Raw genomic sequence first — 23,057 nt, forward strand, 5'->3', positions numbered from 1 at the left:
TGAAGCTTTGGGAAGGAAACTCAAGAACTTTGGGGCCCAGATAGTTTTCTCATCCTTCCTTCCAGTAGTTAGAAGAGGGATAGAAAGGGAATGAAAAATACTCCGGGTGAATGACTGGCTATGAAGATGGTGCTGACGAAAGAGATTTGAATTCTGGGACCACGACCTATACTTCCTGGAAGATGGGCTGTTGGCTAGGGATGGGTTGCACCTCACAAAGGCTGGGAAGAATGCATTTGGCCACAGCATGAAGAACTTCATCAGGAGGGCTTTAAACTGAATCCTACGGGGAAGGAAGATGTAATGTTGGGATTAACAGTGGATGTAGGTGCATGCAGTGCAACAGAGAGAACAGCTCTGATAGCGCCCAATAATAGTCTTCAGACACATGTAGGAAGAAAGCCAGACTATGAAGCACATGGTCTTCCATGTCTATATACTAATGCCCAGAGTATGGGAAACAAATAGAATGAACTTGAACTCTTAATACAGGAGGGAAATTATGACTTGATAGGTATAACTGAGACTTGGTGGGATGACTCTCATGACTGGAATACAGCAATTGAAGGATATAACTTGTTCAAAAAGAACAGGAACAGAAAGGGAGGTGGGGTTGCACTGAATGTGAAAAATACATATCTCTGCACAGAAATACAGGAGGATAAGCTTGGTAGCCCCATCGAGAGCATCTGGATCAAAATAAATGGAGAAAAGAATAAAAGGAACCTGGTGGTCGGAGTCTACTACCGGCCACCCAATCAAGGAGAAGTTGAGGATGAAACTTTTGAAAAGCAAATAGCCAATATTTCAAGGAAGCATGATGTAGTAGTAATGGGGGACTTCAATTTCCCCGATATTTGTTGGGAGACAAATTCTGCAAAACATGGCCCCTCCAGGAAATTCCTGACTTGTGTGGCGGATAACTTCCTCCTACAGAAAGTAGAAGAAGGAACTAGAGGATCGGCTATTCTTGACTTGATCCTAACCAACAGAGATGACTTAGTGGATAAAGAAGCAGTTACAGGAACTCTGGGGGAAAGCGACCATGTTGTACTTGAGTTCTTGGTTCCAAGGGAAGCAAAAGCCAAGTGTAGTCAAATGCGTACCCTGGATTTTAGGAAAGCTGATTTTAATAAACTCAGAACAATGAACAGTAAGGTCCAATGGCAAGCAATGCTAATGAGAAAAGGAGTCCAAGATGGGTGGGAGCTTTTAAAAAAGGAAATTCGACAGGCACAATTACAAACAATTCCAACAAGAAGAAAAGGTGGAAGACAACAGAAGAAGCCAATGTGGCTTCACAAAAAGCTTAGGGATGACCTGAAAACAAAAAAGGACACATATAGGAAGTGGAAAGAAGGTCAAGTAACAAAGGAAGAGTACAGGCAGGTAGCACAGAATTGCAGGGATGGTGTCAGGAAGGCTAAAGCTGAGAACGAGCTGAAGTTAGCGAGGGATGCTAAAAACAACAAAAAGGCTTTCTTCAGCTACATGCATAGTAAAAGGCACAGGAAAGAAATGGTTGTTCAGCTATTAAATAAGGATGGCAAAATGATAACAGATGACAAAGAAAATGCAGAGGTGCTCAATTCCTACTTTGGCTCAGTCTTCTCCCAAAAGAGGGTCTATGTCCCCCCTGGCAAAGGCGAAGTACAGGCTGAAGGGGCAGGATTGCAGCTTGAGATCGATAGGCATATGGTCACGGAACACCTAATTACTTTGAATGTGTTCAGATCTCCAGGGCCAGATGAACTGCATCCTAGAGTAATAAAGGAACTGGCAGAAGAACTCTCAGAACCGCTGTCTATTCTCTTTGAGCAATCATGGAAGATGGGGGAAGTGCCAGATGACTGGAGGAGGGCTAATGTTGTCCCTATCTTCAAAAAGGGTAAAAAGGAGGAACCTGGGAACTACAGACCAGTCAGGCTGACATCAATCCCTGGGAAAATTCTGGAGCAGATGATAAAGCAATCCATCTGGAAGCACCTTGAAAACAATGCAGTGATTACTCGAAGCCAGACGAATCTGATCTCATTTTTTGATCAAGTAACCTCCCTTGTGGACTGTGGGAATGCTGTAGACATCATATACCTCGACTTCAGCAAAGCTTTCGACAAAGTGCCCCATGATATCCTGATGAGCAAACTAGCTCAAAGTGGGCTAGATGAAACAACCATCCAGTGGATCCACAGTTGACTACAGAATCGGACTCAAAGAGTGCTGATCAATGGGACCTTCTGAAACTGGGAAGAGGTAACAAGTGGGGTACCGCAGGGCTCAGTCCTGGGCCCAGTGCACTTCAACATTTTTATGAATGATTTGGAGGAGGAGGTGCAGGGAATGCTGATCACATTTGCAGATGACACAAAAGTGGGTGGGACAGCTAATACTTTGGAAGACAGAAATGACATTTAATAGGGATAAATGCCAAGTTCTGCACCTAGGAAAAAGAAACCAAATGCACAGTTACAAGATGGGGGATATGTGGCTCAACACTACAAGCAAGAAGGTTCTAGGAATTGTTGTAGATCACAAGCTGAATATGAGCCAACAATGTGATGTGGCTGCAAAAAAAGGCAAATGCTATTTTGGGTTGCATTAATAGAAGCATGTCTTCCAAATCCCGGGAAGTACTAAATAGGGCCCATGGGGTGATTTACAATTAAAACTTGCAATAATTTAAAAACTTTAAAACACACACACACACACACACCTATTTATCTACCTATCTACTTTAAAAACTATTTTAAAACATTAAACAACACCATAGCAGCAATTTAGAGGAGAAAATTTCGAGTGTGTTGCTACGAGATTTACAATACGGAAAAGCCATATGGAATGAAAGGGATTTAACAGCCTGCCTAAAGCTGAACAGAGAAGGGCCACAAATTGCTGCCCCTGCTCTGGGAGGGCCGCTTTTCAAACACTCCCCCTCCCCGCCTTCCTCAGAGTCTGCCCCACTTACTTGGTTGCTTTGATCTGCTTGTCAAGCAATGGGTATCCTCACAGCTCTCTACTGTGCAGTTCAGCATTCAGGACTGATAAAAAGACTCCAATAGTACAGGATATTTTATTGGAAAGTGAAAGAAATGACAGAACTAGATTGTCTGTAAAACCCAACTCCTTATTCTCAGTTTCTTAGAACAGAGTATATATGACGTGTTATGCACTAGTTCCCACTTCTTTGGAGTTCAATGGGCAGTGCTGCCTGGCTTACAGTGCAAACCTATGCATGTTTACCAGGAAGTAAATTCCATTGTGTTCAAGGGGACTGACTCCCTGGTGAGCGATTTTCTTGACATCAATCCCTGGGAAAATTCTGGAGCAGATGATAAAGCAATCCTTCTGGAAGCCCCTTGAAAACAATGCCGTGATTACTCGAAGCCAACATGGATTTGGCAAGAACAAATCCTGCCAGATGAATCTGATCTCATTTTTTGATCAGGTAACCTCCCTTGTGGACTGTGCGAATGCTGTAGACATAATATATCTCATCTTCCACAAAGCTTTCGACAAAGTGCCCCATGATATCCCGACTGATGAGCAAACTAGCTCAAAGTGGGCTAGATGAAACAACGATCCGGTGGATCCACAGTTGGCTACAGAATCTGACTCAGAGAGTGCTGATCAGGAAAAAGAAACCAAATGCACAGTTACAAGATGGGGGATACGGGGCTCAACAACACTACAAGCAAGAAGGATCTTGGAATTGTTGTCAATCACAAGCTGAATATGAGCCAACAATGTGATGTGGCTGCAAAAAAAGGCAAATGCTATTTTGGGCTGCATTAATAGAAGCATAGCTTCCAAATCCTGGGAAGTACTAGTTCCCCTCTATTCAGAACTGGTTAGGCCTCATCTGGAGTACTGTGTCCAGTTCTGGGCACCAAACTTGAAGAAGGATGCAGACAAACTGGAGAGGGTTCAGAGGAGGGCAACAAAGATGATCAGGGGACTGGAAACAAAGCCCTATGAAGACAGACTGAATGAACTGGGCATGTTTAGCCTTGAGAAGAGAAGACTGAGGGGAGATATGATCATACTCTTCAAGTACTTGAAAGGTTGTCACAGAGAGGAAGGCCAGGATCTCTTCTTGATCATCCCAGAGTGCAGGACAAGGAATCATGGGCTCAAGTTACAGGAAGCCAGATTCCGGCTGAACTTCAGGAAAAATTTCCTGACTGTTAGAGCAATACGACATTGGAACCAATTACCCAGGGAGGTGGTGGGCTCTCCCACACTGGAGGTGTTCAAGACGAGGCTGGACAGCCATCTGTCAGGGATGCTCTGACTTGAATTCCTGCATTGAGCAGGGGGTTGGACTCGATGGCCTTGTAGGCCCCCTCCAACCCTACTATTCTATGATTCTATGACACCTGCCAAGGCCCACATGCCCTAGAGGGGGCCCACTGCCAAGTCACCAAGCATGCTGGCCTTGCTGCTCTACCTCTTTGCTGTCACTGCTTGTTGACCTGCCTTCTCCGAGTATGCAAGCTGTACCCAGAGTGAGAAAATAGAGGAGCATCCTTCATTTGCCTTGTGCTCTCTCTCTCTCTCTCTCTCTCTCTCTCTCTCTCTCTTTGGGCAGTTGTACTATTTGGGTCCAGACCGACACGGCAAGTGAATGGGTAGCAAAGAGGAGCTGGACTCACCCAGATAGGGGGCCCACTGAAGACATCTTGCCCAAGGGCCCCCCAAAACATGGAGCTGGCACTGCACAAGGGAGTACAAATGCACTAATGTAAATGTAATTGAGCCCATCCTTTGACAATCTTCATGTTTCTTTTTAACAGTCTTGTCCTGGTTATCCTTCCATCTCTCTGTAGGCCTGCTACCTTTTTTTTCTCCAACAGAGACCTGCCCCCCCCCAAAGACCCCCCCCCCAGCACATTTTGCATTTAACAGCCGCACTTCAGGCAGAAACTAAAACACATATGTGGTCTTTCCCAAGAAGGAGAAGCTTCTTCTGTTGATGGGGAAGCTTCACCTGATGAATTTCTCCCTGGGCAGTATCCAACTGTGTCCTTACATTAGTGCAAATTTATTTGTTTGTTTATTACATTTCTATACTGCCCAATAGCCAAAGCTCTCCGGGCAGGTCACAACAATTCACAAATGATGTTGCACTAACAGAAACTAGCTTCCAACTGGTTGCACAAGTATAATGTGCAACCGCTTATGCAACGGAAAGATCCGGTGGAGTTCCACTTGTGCTGTTTACATTTGCAGAATGACACTGTTGGATACTGCCCCCCTGTCAGGTATCTGTTAAGGAAGGTCCTCCTTTGTCAGGGAAAATATTGTAGAAAACTGAGGTGCAAATTCCTTATAGCAGGATGGTGAGCTCTGCTGTAGCTTGAGTTCTAGCAGGAATCTGATCAACAGCAAAGATATAAATAAAGGGGGGAGGGAGAGAGAAGCAGAAGAAAGAGGAAACAGCTCCTGCCAAACCTGGGTATGTGGAAGGTTAGCATGTGCTGTTATTTTTTCCAGCAAATATATTAATATAAGGGTGCGGGGGGGGGGAGCAAAAGTACAAAGGTGAACCTCAAGAGCCCTTACAGTTGCAAATAGAGTCTCACTGCACACTTGGAAAGATAAACATTCACCACCTATCATTCAATGGTCTGAAGATCTTCCTGCTTTTGTGGCATTTCAACACATATCCTAAAGAGGGACTAAATTACATTCATTCATACCCTCTTGAGTTCTAACCTTGGCTTCCCCCTTCTAGATTTGCTGATGCCCTCCTCCTCACTGGGGACTAGCAGTTCAAGATGTCAAGTGCTTATTTTTTTTTCTTTTTAAAAGCTAGCTGGTTTAAGACCAGAGTTAAGGCTATCTGCTGCTGGCTCAAGTTCTACAAAGCCAGGAAACTGGAAGCTAAGGCTGATGCCTTAACAGACATGCCCCATAATCAGTCATGATGTTGTGCAATGTCACAACTTGTGCTTCCTTACAACTTACTGTCCATGCACCCACCTTTTTCCTTGGTCAGAAACCGGGGGGGGGGGATCAGAAACTAGAAAAAAATATCCTTCCTAGCCTGTTCTTGACTTTCTTGTGTCTTTTAGAACTGGATTTGCAGAAATCAGCAGCTGACGACTTTTGGGGGGACATAGATGTAAGCATTAGTGCCTGCTCGAAAAGGAGCAGGGGGCTGGTTAAAAAGAAAGAAGCACCTGACATCTTGAACTGCTAGTTCCCAGTGAGGAGAGGAGGGCATCAGCAAATCTAGAAAGGGGAAGCCAAGGTTAGAACTCAAGAGAGTATGAATGAATGTAATTTAGTCCCTCTTCTATGCTGATCTTCATTCTTCTGGTTACCAGTCTCTGGTTACTTGCTCTATACTTATACTTTTATTTATTCATATGTGGCATTTATATACCACTGAATATAATTAAATATAATAAAATCTCTCAGTGTTTCTCTCTCTCTCTCTCTCCCCCCCCCCCTTACAGCTCTGTAATTTTAATGGCTGCATTTCAGGCAAACACATGACAGAGACAGCTTTCATACAGTGATGGGAGAAGCTTAAGAAAATTAAGACATGGATTACTTTATCCTATAATACATCTAGTTTTAGGAGCCATTCCTCTCTCAGGGAAAAAGGTTGCAACCCTCCCTCTTGATTTAGATGAATAATTACCTTATAGCAGGATGATGGGTGCTGCTATGACCTGTAACTCTGACTCCTGCCTTTGATGTGAACATCTGGCAAGCCTTTGCTAAAACAGTGAATATATTCATAGAAGGAGCTGCAGGAAAGCAGAAGTGGGACGCAATAGGTTGGCTAAAATATGTGTGCATGGAAGATCATTTGTTGTTGTTGTCTGAATTCCAAAGGATAAGTGTGTTCTGGTTTATATATTGGTTTGTGAAATGCAAATTAGATAGGTTTGCATTAAAATGCAAACTGGAAAAAAAAAGTCTCCCCCATCTCTAGTCCCAGGAGATGCAGTTTTATAATGGGTCAGCGGGAGGTGCAACTTATAAAACTCTCCTCAGGCACAATCATGAATATCAGAATAAAGACATCTATTCAAATATGAAAAAGCAATAACAACGTGGAGTTTACACTGCCTTGCTTTCTCATATGATTGTAAAGTGTTTAGAGACCTATAAGCTACTTAGCTATAGCACCGCAATTTAGAAGCGGGGGAGAGAATACATCATATAGATATACATATAATGCCACAAAATGATAATATATGTAAACTGTAGGTACAGACTGTCACAAATGAGTACAATAAATGCATGAAAACGATCTATGTACTTTAATGCTCATTTGCAAGAGGATAATTGTGATAGTACAAGAAAACGTTTGAGCATAGTTCATACAGCGTGGAATTCAAACCTGACAGGATGCTGCTATACTACCCTTTTGCAAGCATAAGGAGACAAGACACAAGAGTGCTGGGTAAATTAGGACCACCGTTTGTTGATTTCACAACTCTAACAAGCGTGAGGGTTTACTGTCAACTTGTAGATGGGTGAGCTAAGCCAGGCTCTGGGTGAACAGCAGTCAGCAACAACCAACTCTCCCAGCTGCCAGACCTGTTTTTGTTAGTTATTTTATTAACAATTTGTACTTTGGTTTCCTTTTTGGTTGATATGAGAATTCTATTTGTTTTTGTGTGCGGATGGCCTGATTGGCTAAAAAGCAATAAACTGTATCTGTGTGTGTGTGTGTGTGTCTGTGCGTGCGTACGTGTGCATGCTAGGTTGTTGTTCTACCAGCACTATACGTCCAAATTTCAAGACAGTGTGGGAAAAGCACGAGACATGTAGGATTTATATTAATTACCTTCTTATTCCAATAACACTCCACTGCATTGCAAAGCAATCCAGCACAACTAGGGATGTATGAAACACCTACCTGGCTCCGCGCCGGGCAATCCTCGACGGGGGGGAGGCGATCCGGTCCTCCCCCCCAGAATCCTGCCCGGCCAGCTCCGGCAACTCTGCAGGGATGCAAATGGTGGCTGTTGTAGCTGCCGCCATTTGCGTCCCTGTATTGAGCCATGATAGGCTACGTAAATATTTACGTAGCCTATCACGCCAGGGGGGAAAAAAAACCCAGCGTACACAAATGGCGGTAGCCGCCGCCATTTGTGTACGCTGGGTTTCCCCTCCCCTGCCATGATAGGCTACGAAAATACCTATGTAGCCTATCACGGCCTCTGCAGGGACGCAAATGGCATCCCTGTGTTAGCCGTGATAGGCTACGTAAGTATTCACATAGCCTATCACGGCTATGAAGAGGAAGTGAATGGCGGCCGCAGGACGGCCGCCATTCGCAAAGCAGCGCGGATGGGAGCAGGTAAGTGCTCCGTTTTGTGCGCCTTTTGTGGGTTGGGGGAGGCGGGGACTTCGTCCCGTGCGCCTTTCGTGGGTTGGGGGGGCGGGGGCTTCGCTCCGTGATGGATTTCAGGGGGGCGAATGCACTGGCATTCGGCCTCACCGAGATCCGTCGCGGAATTCTCTGGCATCCCTAAACACAACAGAGCGCGGAGGAGGCCAGTTGCAGTGCTCAGAGGTCGCTGTTCGAGGAGGCTGCCAAGGGCAGATGCAGCAGTCATACTTTTGCCCAAGCTGGAGCAGCATCTTCTTCTGCGGTGGAAGAGGGGAGCCCGCTGATGGACGTTAGGCCAGAGGTGTCTGACGTCCTTGGCGTGGTGGAGGGCGAAGAGGAGGCGATCCTCCAGGGTGTGTTGGAGCAGCAGCAGCAGCAGGCAGGGCTCCAGCACCCGACCCCTCTTCCATTGTTCCCCCCACTCGTGTGGTGCGCCCCCAGACTCCAGGCAGGCAGTCTGCATCTCCTCCTCCCCCGAAACGTCAGGGCAGCATCGCGTGGGGCCACTTTGAGCCGGGAGTAGATCGCAGCTCTGCCGTGGGCCACCACTGCATGGTGTCTCTGAGCTGGGGGGAACACCCAGGGCACTGCAGCCTCAGCAGCCTGCTCCTACACTTAAGGAGGCAGCGCCAAGAGGCCTTGCTCAGGGAAGAGGCCCCCACGTCCCAGCAGGCCGGCAGCAGGGGCAAGCATGAGGCTGGTAGCGCTGCTGGAACTCCTGCAAGCTCTCCGTCTCTCACCCCCTAAAAGGAGTAGGTAGGCCACCATGGAGGAGATGGGGCGGGCCCACCAGGTGGAGGTTTCCGGCTTTCAAAAACCAGTGGCTCTTCTGGGCTAGGCACCAACCATGTTCATTCAAAATGCATTCAAAATACACATCTAGTGTGTGCTAGAAATAAACAAAAGCAGATTAAAAAATGCTCAAGGGAGGCGTTCACCACTGCCCTGATCCCCTCACCCAGTCTCTCTCTGCAGCTCATAATGAGCCAAGATGGGCAAGGATCAAGTAAGCAGGTGGTCGGCCTTACAGATGAAAGCACCTTGTCCACTTCATCAGGAGCAAGAAGCTGGAACCGATCCCACAAAACCGGTTTGCCACAGGCCGCCTCTTGCTCACTAACTGTATCCACAGCGTGCAGAGTAACACACCTAATCTGATCAATTTTATCTGCAAAGTGCCTTGCCAAAGCCTCACAGGAGGTCTTAGAATGCTCCAGTGGTTCCGGAGCCACAGGACCGACCAGGCTCCGGACCACTTGGAACAGCCTCCTCGGACAGCACTCTGCAGACGCGATGGAGGCAGCATAATATTCCTTTTTTGCTGCCTTCACCGCCACGTGATAGGCTGAAGATACAGCTCTAGCCCGTGTCTGATCGTCTTTGGAGCGAGACTTCCGCCACCGGCGCTCTAGCCGTCTCACCTCCCGTTTCAGAGCTCGTAACCGTGGATTGAACCATGGTGCAGTCCGAGCCCTGTTCAGGGGGAGAGGGCGTTTCGGAGCCACCCGATCTAATGCCCCAGTGATTGCGGCATTCCACCCACCCACCAGGGTCTCGACCGAGTGGCCGTTGGCATGCCCCAGAGAATCCCCAAGCGCATTCAGGAATCCATTTGGATCCATAAGACGCCTGGGGCGGACCATTTTAATGGGTCCTCCACCCCTGTGGAGGGGTTGTGGAACCGAGAAGTCCAACATCACCAGATAGTGATCTGACCATGACAAGGGGGTGGTGGATATACCCCCGACTTCCAGATCACTCCCCGCTTCTCCAGAAACAAACACAAGGTCTAGTGCATGACCGGCTACATGGGTGGGCCCAGTTAGAATATGGTGCAGCTCCCAGGAGGCCATGGTCTCCATGAAGTCCCGAGGTGCTCCTGTGAGGATGGCCTCCGAATGTACGTTGAAGTCCCCCAACACCAGTAAGTTAGGGGACTGTACACACACATCAGAGACCACCTCAAGCACCTCGGCCAGGGAGTCAGTCGTGCAGCGGGGTGGACGGTACACGAGCAGAATCCCCAGACTGCCCTTCGGGCCCAACCTCCAGTACATGCACTCAGCAACCTTGGTCTCCCAGAGAGGGGGTCTGGTGAAGACCAAGGACTCTCGGTAGATAACAGCCACTCCCCCTCCCCGATCCCCAGCCCTCGGCTGCTGTGCATACGAAAATCCGGCTGGACACATGGCTGCAAGGGTTGGAGCAGCAGCCTCAGCCAGCCAGGTCTCCGTAATACATGCCAGGTCTGCGCCCTCATCCAGGATCATGTCATGGATGAGGGAGGTTTTCTGGGTAACAGACCTGGCATTGCAGAGCAGCAAACGAAGGCCAGAAGATGGGGTCATGCCTCCCCCAGCCATCCTTTGGCTCTGGACAGGCCCGGAGCAGGGGACAGATACTACACATCTCTCCCTTGTTCCCCTTACCTGGCATGGCCTGCCCCTAGCACTCCTCCAGCGCCTGCCGCCCAGCCTCGGTATGTCTGGTGTTCCATTGGTAGAGGCGTTCAGAGCACTGTCTGGTCCAGTTTTATTGGATGAGTTTCAGTTACTGAGGCCTGAGGATGCGGACAAGGTGCTTGGCCGAGTCCGATGGACCACTTGTGTGCTTGACCCTTGCCCTTCATGGCTTATTAAATCAAACAAGGAGGGGATGTCCAGCTGAGTCCAGGAGGTTGTAAATTCCTCCTTGAGAGAGGGTGTGGTGCCTGCCACTTTAAAAGAGGTGGTAATTAGACCACTCCTGAAAAAGCCTAACCTGGACCAGGTGATATTCAACCTGTTCTGGAGGGGGTTGCACTCCCCCTAAAGGATCATGTTCGTAGTTTGGGGGTGCTCTTGGATCCAGAACTGTCACTTGAGGCACATGTGAACTCAGTGGCATTGAGCACTTCTTATCTGCTTAGGCTGGTATACCAACTATGCCCTTATCTGAGTGTTGGACTAGGAGCTGGGAGATCCGGGTTCTAGTCCCCACTCGGCCATGGAAGGTCACTGGGTGACTTTGGGCCAGTCACAGACTCTCAGCCCAACCCACCTCACAGGGTTGTTGTTGTGAGGATGAAATGGAGAGGAGGAGGATAATGTAAGCCGCCTTGGGTTCCTTGCAAGAGGAAAAAAGGCGGGGTATAAATGCAATAAATAAATAATAAATAAATAGCTACAGTTATCCATGCTCTGATAACTTCTCATCTGGATTACTGCAATGCATTATACGTGGGGCTGCCTTTGAAAATGGTCCGGAAACTTCAGCTGGTCCAAAATAGGGCAGCAAGATTGTTAACAGGGAGTGGCCTGCGAGCTCATATTATGCCAGTACTTTTTCAGCTGCCAGTCCATTTCTGGGCCCGATTCAAACTGCTGGTATTAACATTTAAAGCCCTTAACGGCTTGGGGCCAGGTTAGCTGAAGGATCGCCTCCTCCCATATGTGCCTGCCTGGACCTTAAGATCATCGTCAGCGGCCCTTCTCCGTGAGCCCCTGCCAAAGGAAGTGAGGTGGGTGGCTACTAGGAGGAGGGCCTTTTCTGCTGTGGCACCCCGGCTCTGGAATGAGCTCTCTAGTGAGGTTCGCCTGGCACCTACATTGTATTCCTTTCGGCGCCAGGTGAAGACCTTTTTATTTTCCCAGGCATTTTAGCATTTTAGCTTTCTAAACTTTTAGCTTTGCTGTTTTAAATCTGTATTTTAAACTCCTGCACTGCTGCTAGGTTTTATTGTGGTTGTATTGTTATATTGTGGTTTTAATGTTCTATATATTTTAAATTGTTTTATTGTGTGCTGTTTGGTTTTAATTTTTGTGAACCGCCGAGAAAGCTTCGGCTATTGGGCGGTATAGAAATAAATAAATACATACATACATACAGAGTAGAATCTGGATGAAGGCATGGAATGATTGGGTTCTTATGTTATGGAGCTTTGGAAAGTGAGAGTGCAGTGGCATTCATAACGGGACTCCAGCTCAGGTGAGGATTCGGCTTTGGTGTTTCTTGTCTTCTTCTGGCTGCTCTCCTCAGCAAAGCCATCCTCAAAGGCAGAGAGGAGGGAGTGTCTCAGACTCTTTCAGAAATCATCCCCTATGAAGACATACAGGATGGGGTTGAGACAGCTGTTGATGAAAGCCAAGCCAGATGCCAAGGGAACACCAACTGTCAACACAGTATTCCGCTCAGGCTGCAGTTTATCGATTGTCCCAAGGACAGAGAAAACATGATAAGGGAACCAGCAAACAAAAAAGGCTACAATTACTGCTGCCATGACCTTGAAGGGCTTGCCTGATTGGGCCAGCTGTTTCTTCCTCAGCCTCAGGACAACTGCCCCATAGCAAGCAGCAATGACACTGAAGGGGATGGCGAAGCCAAAGATGAACTGGCTGATGACCAGAACATGGTGTGTGGACTTTATTTGCTCCATGGTGTCACCATAAACATCGTAGCAGAGGGTCACCCTGTCATCATCTGAATGTGGTCCTGTATCCCTGAAATGGAGGCCTGGAGAACACAACACAAAAGCCAGGATCCAAACACCCAAGGCACAATGGAAGTCAGCCAGGGTGTCCGATGATTCTGAGCCCACACAGGATGCCTCACAGAAATACAGTGGTCTACTCTGATGACCATGAGGAGATAAACATTGGCATAAAGATTGAGGAAGAGCAGGATGCTGTGGATCTTGCACATGGCATGGCCAAATGATTGCAGGCATGGGAAGAGAGCCCAGGACAAACCAAGGAGCACAATTATACTAATACCATTTCCAACCTGGCTCTTATTGAACTGGGATGACTGCAGCGACTTACGCCATACACCAGTCCCATGAAACCTGTGACAACCACATAAACAAATGCATTCAGGCAAAAGTCATGAGAACAGATTGTCTCTTTACTTTGAAAGGTCAATTAAAATATGTAGAACAGGAATATTTTAATTGTATACAACTGCTCCATTAAGACGACAAGCAATATCTTACCCTTAATGCAGCCTGGACATATGCTAATTGCAGAATGGGGAAAACAGAAGGGACTGCAGTTGTGTAACAGACAGACCTCACTCAAGGGCTGTTGTGCAGTGCTTGGGAGAGGGAGAACATGAATAGAAATTGCCCAGAGGTGGAGGCGAGGCTGAAATTGCGCCCATGCAAGTTAAGCTGGTGGTTCTGTTATGCAAGATTTGGTTTTGCATATGGAAGACTGGCCGACCTTGAGCATTGCTTCATCATCACCAGATCCCAACCCTTACCCATTATTACAGAAATCAATGATCAAGGCAGGGTGATCAGTCTTTACACATCTTGCTCCAGGAGTCCATGGTTTTGGTTTGGTTTCATACCACTCTGAAATCATTAAGAAGGGTAGCAAGCTGCAGCTGCACTGTCTTCTCCTGCCTCTTTGTTTCCCTAAAATTGGAGGGCAGTGTGCACACAGACATACACACAGAGTAGAGTAGAGTTCAAGGGGAAACCCAGTAGTGTTCAGATTCGGAATTGCGTATTTATGCACAGAATGAAACCCCTGATTGATTACTAACTACTAGAGTGACGTCTGAAGTCACATTGTTCAGGAGACAACGCGGGAGTCAAATTTTCAGAAGGGGTACAGTTTAACATTCTCAAGCAGAAGTATTGCTTGGAAGGTATAGAGAAGGAAAGGCACCTCCATTCAGACACAGCAGCATGCACCTAACTCAGTCCCCCTCCCCCCTGCCCTTTCCACAGCCAGGCATGTGACTGAATCTCTGACTGACCATAGTTGATAGACATTCAGTTATATCCCCAGGCAGTCAGCCAAAGAGAATGAATGAGGTACTCAGTCACCTGCCCTGGCCCATCCTTTATCATGGAAATGCATTCTTAAAACAAGGGAGAGGTGATTTTGCTTATTGTCCTCAGTTAGCAAATGAACAGTATTGCTGATCTCTGAGCAAGTGGCTCTTCCAAATTCTTATCCATCTCCACTGCCCAGTCCTAAGCAGCCGCCATTTGTGTCCCTGCTCTTTGCCATGATAGGCTATGTAAATACTTACGTAGCCTATCACAGCTGCAAGAACACAAATGGCGGCCACAGCAGCCTGGCTGCGGCCAGCCAGGAGACCAGCCGGAGCCACCGCCACTGCCGCCGCCACATCCGCCCCAGGTAAGTTCCATCCTGGGGGGATTCTGCAGGGGGGCAGGGGGCGGGAGGCCATTCCGCCACGGATTCCAGGGGGCTGGATTCTAAAGAATCCGGCCTCACTGGAATCCGTGGCGGAATTCTTTGACATCCCTAGTCTCGTGAAGAGTTCCATGTAGTTTAAAAGCTTGCATACAGAAAACAATGCCCATCAATTAAGCTTTAAGTCTGAACATATATTATTTTATATATTAAAATATTTCAGATTCTTGTCTGGGGTCCATTCAAGACTATAACACCCTGCCCTGCACCCTGCAAGATTCTATTTTTTCTTTAACTTGAAGCTCTGTCAGAAGTTCAGAATCCAAAAGCTTCTGTGGACACTGAAGTGTGAGTGTCCACCTATTGTGGCTTCAAGAATTATTGACTTTGTGTTCCCTGAGCCACCCCTCAAGCCCAATAACACAAAGTGGTGCTAGAGAATAACATAATCTTGAAATGATAAAGCAACCAAGATGTATCACCACATGCAGTACAACTGGGATAACTAAAGGCATAATAGAAATAGTGACTAGGTTGTTCTTAATACAATGAAAGTTAAAGCTCCCTCCAACAAAACACTGAAAACAGTCAATATCAACATTTCATATTTATTAAATGACAGGCATGGTTGGCAGAACTTAAGTAATCGTATTTAGCAGGCTTCTCATTCTCCCTGGATCTCTCTGCTCAACCATGCAAAACATTTTCAATATTTATAGCATTCTACCTAACATTATTGCAGGTCCTGTATTTTAAACAAACATCTATGTAACTTGACTCAAGCAGGAGTTGAGACCCAGTCACAGATCCTTCACTGAACTGCAGGAGGACTTTTCCCTGGCATAGCCAGGCTTTTAGCTAACCTCAGGAGCAACTCCTCCTGAGTTAAGAAGCTTTTCACTGTTTCCAAAAACTCACGAGGAGAGCAATCCTACGGTCCCTGGGCAAGCATTCCAGGGATCATAGGATGGCTTGGAAAAACTCTTCCAAGGACACAGACGGCGCTCTGACCTTGGAAGGGGGAACTAGAGATCTACCCATCACCTCCTTGAAGCCAGATGCCCCTCCAAGGACAGTAAATCAACCTCAGAGAGGGAAAAGGGGGACGTTCCATTGGGAGGGGAGGGGACTGGAGAGGCCAAGATATTATTTGTCCTGAGCCTCCTCCAGCCTCCTTCCTTCCCCCTCCAAAGTGCCCTCTCTAGACAGGCTGAAAAGACTGTCTAGCAAAAATAAAGGAAATCGGAAGAGGGGGAAGCAAATAAAATAAAGATCGGAGGATGGGGAGGCTTCACCATGGCAGGGCATAGGAATTTTGGAAGCCTCTTGAGTTCAGAGGCTTCTGAGCAGCAAAGGCACAGTCTATAGGACTGGGCCTGAACCCACTTATGGCAAGCTCCCTTGCCCATGATCCAAGAACCTACTTTGCACCTACAGTTAGTACCCACAGATTATACTGAATTAACCATTCCTATAAAATACAACGAATTCTTATCAACAGTACATGTTATATTCATACTGCGGAACATTCCTTTATGTTTCCTATCCTTCTCTGAGCTTTTTCCTCCATCCTTTACTTCCTCCTCCTTCATCTCACTGGCTCCTGCCTTTATCCTGATTTTCACCTCTTTGTCCTGACTTTCTGTCCCCTCGATCTCCATTTCATCTAATCTTTCCTTCTCATCTTCCTTCCCTCCAGTCTGCCTCCTTTCCTCTGGCTCCTTATTTATTATTTATTTATTTAAAATAGTTCTTGGCCACCTTTTGAGGGCAGGAGCCCTCCAAAGGTGGTGTACAACAATAAAACACATAATAAAACCAACATGGTAGTAAAAACAGTAAAAACTCAGTACCTCCCTCCCCAGTAAAAACAGCAACAGCAGCAAACCTTACCCCTTGTCTTCCCTTCCCTTCCATCCTTTCAGCCTCTTCTAGTTCTCTCTCATCCTCCTTTGTTTGGGTTCCTGCTCCTCCCTCCTTCCAGCCTACTCTCCAAGATTTCTACATGAGGCCTTTCTTGTGCACTCATGATTCCTTCCTCATGTTGTTGTTGTTGTTTTTTTTAATGAATGATCCTCCAGTTTCCTCCAGATCCTCTGGCTGTTTATAGGTGAACCTCCAAACGACCTGTTTTTTAGGAGCACTTTCCTAGGCGGGGCGGGCAGGGTGCTTAGAGTGGGGAAAATGGGGTATTATTTCTAAAAGCAAAGAATAGGTAATTTCCTACATGTGTATTTGATCTAATCTGCTATAGCACAGTGCCACCTAGAGGTTATGCAGTGAAAAAAGCAGGAAAGAAAAAGCTCTTTGTGTAGAGCTCAGATTTCAATTCCGTGATGAAACTGAAAGTAGATAGAGCGATTAACAGCCTCATGTAGAAAAGCTTTCTGTCTCTGCGGCCATTTTAGTGGCCCACTCTTGTAGGTCACCCTGGCTCTCTTGCCCCAATTGACCACAGCTGCCATGATTACAGAGCACCAGGCAAGCTGATGAGTGCACAGTGCCAGAGGATGACATCAATTTGGGGTGGTGCCACGGTCAAGGCAGCCTGACCAGGCCCCTTCTAATTTCCCATCTCCTTTGCTTTTCCTCCCCCCAGCCTCCTTTTCCTACCCCTCACTTAGCTTCCTGTTTCTATTGCCCACCCTGTATTTTTCCTTCATCCACTCTTTGCCTCTGGGTTTCTCACCACATACCCTGTCAAACAGCACCTCAAAGCTCTTCTTATATGTAAGCCACACCTGCATGGGATTTTTAAGACCCAGGTTTTCATAAGACCCAGGTGCTATAGTCCATGGGCTCACAAAGCGTCGGACACGACTTAACGACTGAACAACAACAACAGGATGCTTCTTTTCTGTCTTGCTTACTAACTGACTGCATAATTATGCTTGGGCTTAAAATCAGCTTGCCCTGATTTTGCTGCAGCCGGACTTGGTTACATGTGGCTAACTGGGCTGGCCCTACTATTACGCAGAGTCAAGCAGCTGCCTTAGTTGTCAAATTTTGGGAGTCCAGGACAGGAAATAGTTTTGTTGCTCCACTGCAGGAAGTAAAATGTCTCAGGCTGGCAGCCTGGCACACACTGGTGGTGAGTGGAGCCAGCTGCGAATGCACATCTCCCTCTGCATCAGGGGCATGAGCTCAAAGAGTGCTTCTCAATGGGACCTTCTCAAACTGGGGAGAGGTAACGAGTGGGGTACCGCAGGGCTCAGTCCTGGGCCCAGTGCTCTTCAACGTTTTTATTAATGACTTGGAGGAGGAGGTGCAGGGAATGCTGATCAAATTTGCAGATGACACAAAATTGGGAGGGATAGCTAATACTTTGGAAGACAGAAACAAAATTCAAAGTGATCTGGATAGACTGGAGCGCTGGGCAGAAAACAACAGAATGACATTTAATAGGGATAAATGCCAAGTTCTGCACCTAGGAAAAAGAAACCAAATGCACAGTTACAAGATGGGGGATACGTGGCTCAACCACACTACAAGCGAGAAGGATCTTGGAATTGTTGTCGATCACAAGCTGAATATGAGCTAACAATGTGATGTGGCTGCAAAAAAGGCAAATGCTATTTTGGGCTGCATTCATAGAAGTATAGCTTCCAAATCCCGGGAAGTACTAGTTCCCCTCTACTCAGCACTGGTTAGGCCTCATCTGGAGTACTGTGTCCAGTTCTGGGCACCACACTTGAAGAAGGATGCAGACAAACTGGAGAGGGTTCAGAGGAGGGCAACAAAGATGATCAGGGTACTGGAAACAAAGCCCTATGAAGAGAGACTGAAAGAACTGGGCATGTTTAGCCTTGAGAAGAGAAGACTGAGGGGAGATATGATAGCAGTCTTTAAGTACTTGAAAGGTTGTCACAGAGAAGAAGGCCAGGATCTCTTCTTGATCATCCCAGAGTGCAGGACACGGAATCATGGGCTCAAGTGACAGGAAGCCAGATTCCGGCTGAACATCAGGAAAAACTTCCTGACTGTAAGAGCAATACGACAATGGAACCAATTACCTGGGGAGGTGGTGAGCTCTCCCACACTGGAGGCATTGAAGATGAGGCTGGACAGCCATCTGTCGGAGATGCTCTGACTTGGATTCCTGCATTGAGCAGGGGGTTGGACTCGATGGCCTTGTAGGCCCCTTCCAGCCCTACTAGTCTATGATTCTATGATTCTATGTTCAGTGAGCAGCAGATTAGCAATGGAAGGTGCAGGCGCATCCATATGCTCACAGGCATCAGCTATATGCAGAGATCTGTCTTCCTAGATTAAGGATATATACGAATTTCATTTTTGCTTGGAAAACTTGTGAGCATGCCCCGCTTGAAGCCCTGAACATGAGTGCAAGGACATGTCCACCAGAAATATTAGCAAATTGTCAAACACGTGCTCACGTTCATCTCATTCCCAGTTCCCAGTTCAATTCAAGCAAATCGCCTAATTTGCTCAAATTTCCATGGACTGAATCAACCCTGCTTTAGTCTGTAGAGGAAATCTGACCAAATTTCAGAAGACTTGCACAGATCTCCTATTCAATCACTGCATGATTTGTGCAAGTTTCCTGTTTGTGTAAAGCAAACAGCAGTCATAAATGCAAATGGGATTTGAGCATGCAAACAGTGGCAAGACAACATTTGGAGAATCCTAGTGATCTCAAACATCGCTCATTTGCCCATCCCTATCCTGGATAGAGAAGCGGGCCTGAAATTCACCATGCAAAAATCAACAAGGCAAATCAACATAACAAAGTAGAAGTGAAATGGTACAGACTAGATCATTCATTCATTCATTCATTTGATTTGATTTGTACCCCACCTTCCTATAAAGCCACTCAAGGTGGCTTACAAGATTTTGAATAAACACACTGACCTGGTTTGCATGATCACAGGATGGTTAATAAGTTATGGGTAATAAGTCACCCATGGGTTCTAGGTGGATTGTTACACACAGCAACAAGCCATCCTGGCTGGGTTCGCAGGATATAACAAGTGGTACTGCCATGGGTAACTATGCTAATCCCCCTGCCAAGTGACCAGCATGCACAGTGGGGGAAATAAGTCACCAAGGCTAATTTCCCCAACCATGATCAAGCAAACCAGGCCACTGAATGAGTGGGTCTTCAAAGTGTAGAGCCTTGGAAAGAGGGAGTACAATGGTATTCATGATTGGGGCTCCAGCTCAGATCACTGCTTGACCTTGGTGTTCTGTTCTGGCTACTCTCCTTACAGCAAAGGCATTCTGAAAGGCAGAGAGAAGGGAGCGCCCCAGACTCTCCTTGAAATCCAACCCTATGAAGATATACAGGATAGGACTGAGACAGCTGTTGATGAAAACCAAGCTAGATGCCAAGGGACCACCAATACTCAATACAGTATCGAGCTCTGGCCTAACTTCATATACAGTCTCAAGGAAAGAGAAAGCATGATAAGGAAACCAACAGAAAAAAAAGGCCACAATGATTGCTGTGATGACTTTGAAGGGCTTGCTCAATTGGGCCAACCATTTCCTTCTTAGCTGTAGAACAATTGCCAAGTAGCAAGCAAGGATGACACTGAATGGGATGATGAAGCCAAAGATGAACTGGTTGATGACCATAGCACGGTGCTCTGCAGTGTTGCCGTACTGGTAATAGCAGATTAACACACTCCCATCTTTTGGATGTGGTGCTGTGATCCTGAAAAGGAGAGTTGGAGAATACAACACCATAGCCAGGAACCAGACACCCAAAGCCACAGAAAAAGCCAGACAGGGTGTCCGAAGATTCTGAGCCAACACAGGCCACCTCACAGAAATACAATGGTCTACCGTGATGACCATGCGGAGGTAAATGCTGGCGTAGAGGTTGAGGAAGGCTATGGTGCTGTGGATCTTGCACATGGTCTGGCCAAGTGGCCAGTTCAATTCCAGGGCTAGATAGGCAATGTTCATGGGCAGGAAGAAGGTGAAGGTAAAGTCAGCAATGGCCAAGTTGAGGAACCAGACCGTGTTGGCTGTCTTCTTCAAACGGAAACCATTGATGAAAATGACCAGCCCATTACCAATGACCCCCAAGATGAAGGCCAGGCTGTAGATTACCATAGAGACAATGGCCATCCTTTTCCACAAGGCATGTTGCTCCCCATCATACCCAGAGGGAGTATCAGAGATATTAGACCTGGTGTGGGCAACAGGAATAGTCGTTGACACAAGTGTGTTCTCCATCCCTTTGGGGAAGACTCTCCTTCACTCTTGCCTTCTCCCTGTTCATGGCTGAAACAAAACAACAAGACCATGAGAAATGCCTTGTTGGACCAGATCAATGTGCATCTAGTAGAGCATGTCAGGATTTATTCTGAGCATATGGAGATGGTTAGCAGTTCAGATTCAGAAGGGGAACAGCAAGAACTGGGGGAGGCATCTTCCCCAGCCAGTTCAGATATGGTTAGGTGTGCTTCTCAGGATGCTAGCACCCAGATGGCTGGGCCTGAAGGCCCCCCCCCCCCATGAGAATCCAGGAAGAGGAGGAGGAAGAGAGCGCAGAGCGTGACCTGAGGGATGCTACACTGTGGCGCAGAGCCAAGTGGGAAAAGTTAGAAGTGGAGTTCAGACAGTCGACCCAGTTGGCGATGCGTGAGGATCGATGTAGGGGAGCATCAATGGATGGGAGGGGTTTCCCTCCCTAAGTTATTCTAGCCAGGAAGTCTCTGTTCAAACTGCTAGCAAGCAACTAGGGATGGCGGAGAAATCCTCCACAGACCCCAGTGAGGCCGGATTCAAAAGAATCTCCCCCCTCCCCGAGTCCGTGGAAGATCGGAAGACTTACCTCCTGCTCCTGGAGGAATCCCCGCTGGCTGGCTGGCTCCGGAGCACCAGCGATACAGCAGCCATTGCCGTGTCACTGGCTGGGCGGATTGACTGCGGACGCAAATGGCATCCACTATGCCATTTGCAGCTGTGAAGGTCTTGGTTTAAGCTAAATGCAGCTGTATATGGCTGATGCCACAAATATCACTGGTGCTCTGGAGCTGGCTGGCGGCTCTGCGGAATTGCCGCCTCCCCCCCCCCCTGCAGACACCCCCCGGACCCAGAGGTAAGCGTTCCGCCCATCCCTGCTAGCAACATTGTAGTCCCCATTTGGATTCCGTGCTGTTATTCCTTTGTAGACTGAGAGTCTTCGGGGATTTGCATCTGTAATGAACCTCTTAATACTGAATTAAAGACATGAGACTGAAGCCTCTCTTCTTGTATGTGTGTATGAGGAAGGTGGGGGCCAAGGGAACATGTCAGAACATTCTGTTCACTACAGCAGCTAACCAAATGCGTCTGGAGGCTCACAAACAGGGCAGGAATGCAAGAGCTTATCCCTGTTATTTTTCCCCAGCATGTGGTCTTCAGAAATACCCTACCTCTGAATAGGGCTAAGCAGGTTCCATTTATCTGTTGGAGCTAATAGCCATGGCCCATGGATCAACCCATCCTCCATGAGTTCCCCACCCCCAAAATATCTCTGTATCTTGCTTCAAGTAATACAGCGGAGGCTACTGTATTTAAGGTTATGACATATAGCAGGGATAGGGAACCTCTACTCTCCATGATTTCCCCTGCCCATGCTGCTCAGCTGATCTGAGATTGCAGGTCAGCAGTGGGGAAGGGGAATGACAGGTTGGGTTCTGGGGAGAGCGGTGGGCCTTATCTCCAGAGAGCATAGCAGTCAGGGATGGTGGTACTGTAGACAGCAATGTCTGGAGGGACTCAGGTTGGAGGAAGCAAAGCCTGGAGGGACTCAGGTTGGGGTTAGCTGAAAAATCTAAGACTTTAAGTCACTGTGAGGTTAAACTATGACTAAAAATGCCATAAAACAGGTGGAGGCTTCACAAATGTCTGTACAGGTGGGGGGAGCTCAGGCAGTGATCCTTGAAATTGGAATTGGAATGTTACCTTAATATCTGCTCCTAAAGGCCTTCCAATGTGAGCTGTACAATGTGGGAGAGGTATGGAATGGAAGGAAAAGAGGGTGGGGTGGGAATTTTTAAGAAGATTGTTGGAACCAGGGAGGTAGAGGAGGAGAAGGAAAAAGGACAGCTAGAGAAGTAGCAGAGAATGTCAAGGAAGGAAGAGCTACCTCTTGGTTGGCTGGAAGGTGATATGGAGGTAGTGGTTACCCCTATAACAGTTCTCATGGGTAAAGGGTGGTATGGGATGATGGGGAGGAAAAGCCATTGGAGTGGTGGGGAATGCAGATGGCTGAAAGCCATTTCCATCTCCAATCATCTCCTCATCCCATAGGCTCCTGGTGGGTGGTCTTCTGCACCCTCTGGCCTAGTCATGGTGTTGGTAAATGCCAGATTGCTTCGTAGCAAGATCTCACTCATCCATGATGTGTTCGTGGAGGAGGGAGCTGACCTGGCATGCATCACGGAGTCCTGTGGGAAGGTGAGCTGGGTGGTGCCGATATGATCCATATTATTTGAGCTACCGTAGTTGCGTGGGACTGACCAGATGGATTGGGGAGTGGTGAATGCATCATTGCATGATGGTGTGGGCCCTATTGCCTCAAGGGAGGAAGTGGTGCA

The 23,057-nt window shown here is 47.3% G+C and overlaps 2 protein-coding genes and 1 pseudogene across 2 annotated transcripts in view; all 3 read right to left on the bottom strand.

Annotated features, from left to right (window-relative positions):
• The window catches only part of LOC146337798 (sialic acid-binding Ig-like lectin 5), a 28,145-nt gene extending 25,019 nt beyond the window's left edge, over positions 1-3,126 (bottom strand). Inside the window, exon 1 of the mRNA XM_084814359.1 lies at positions 2,966-3,126. The gene's annotated coding sequence lies outside the window, so the exon portion shown is untranslated. The remainder of the gene's footprint in view (positions 1-2,965) is intronic.
• A 9,134-nt stretch (positions 3,127-12,260) lies between these two features.
• On the bottom strand, positions 12,261-13,036 carry LOC146337799 (N-formyl peptide receptor 3-like; annotated as a pseudogene).
• Positions 13,037-15,316: 2,280 nt separating this feature from the next.
• On the bottom strand, positions 15,317-20,607 carry LOC146337800 (chemerin-like receptor 1). Its single transcript, XM_084816318.1, has 3 exons — positions 19,732-20,607; positions 17,126-17,246; positions 15,317-15,405 (listed from the first exon to the last, which is right to left on the bottom strand). The coding sequence occupies exons 1-3, from the start codon at positions 20,596-20,598 to the stop codon at positions 15,317-15,319; spliced, it is 1,077 nt and encodes a 358-aa protein (XP_084672444.1). The 5' UTR covers positions 20,599-20,607.
• Positions 20,608-23,057: the final 2,450 nt, after the last annotated feature.

Source organism: Heloderma suspectum, chromosome 10 (genome assembly GCF_057233095.1).
Source record: "Heloderma suspectum isolate Gila_16-S chromosome 10, 16-S_ref, whole genome shotgun sequence".
Classification (NCBI taxonomy): Eukaryota; Metazoa; Chordata; class Lepidosauria; order Squamata; family Helodermatidae; genus Heloderma; species Heloderma suspectum.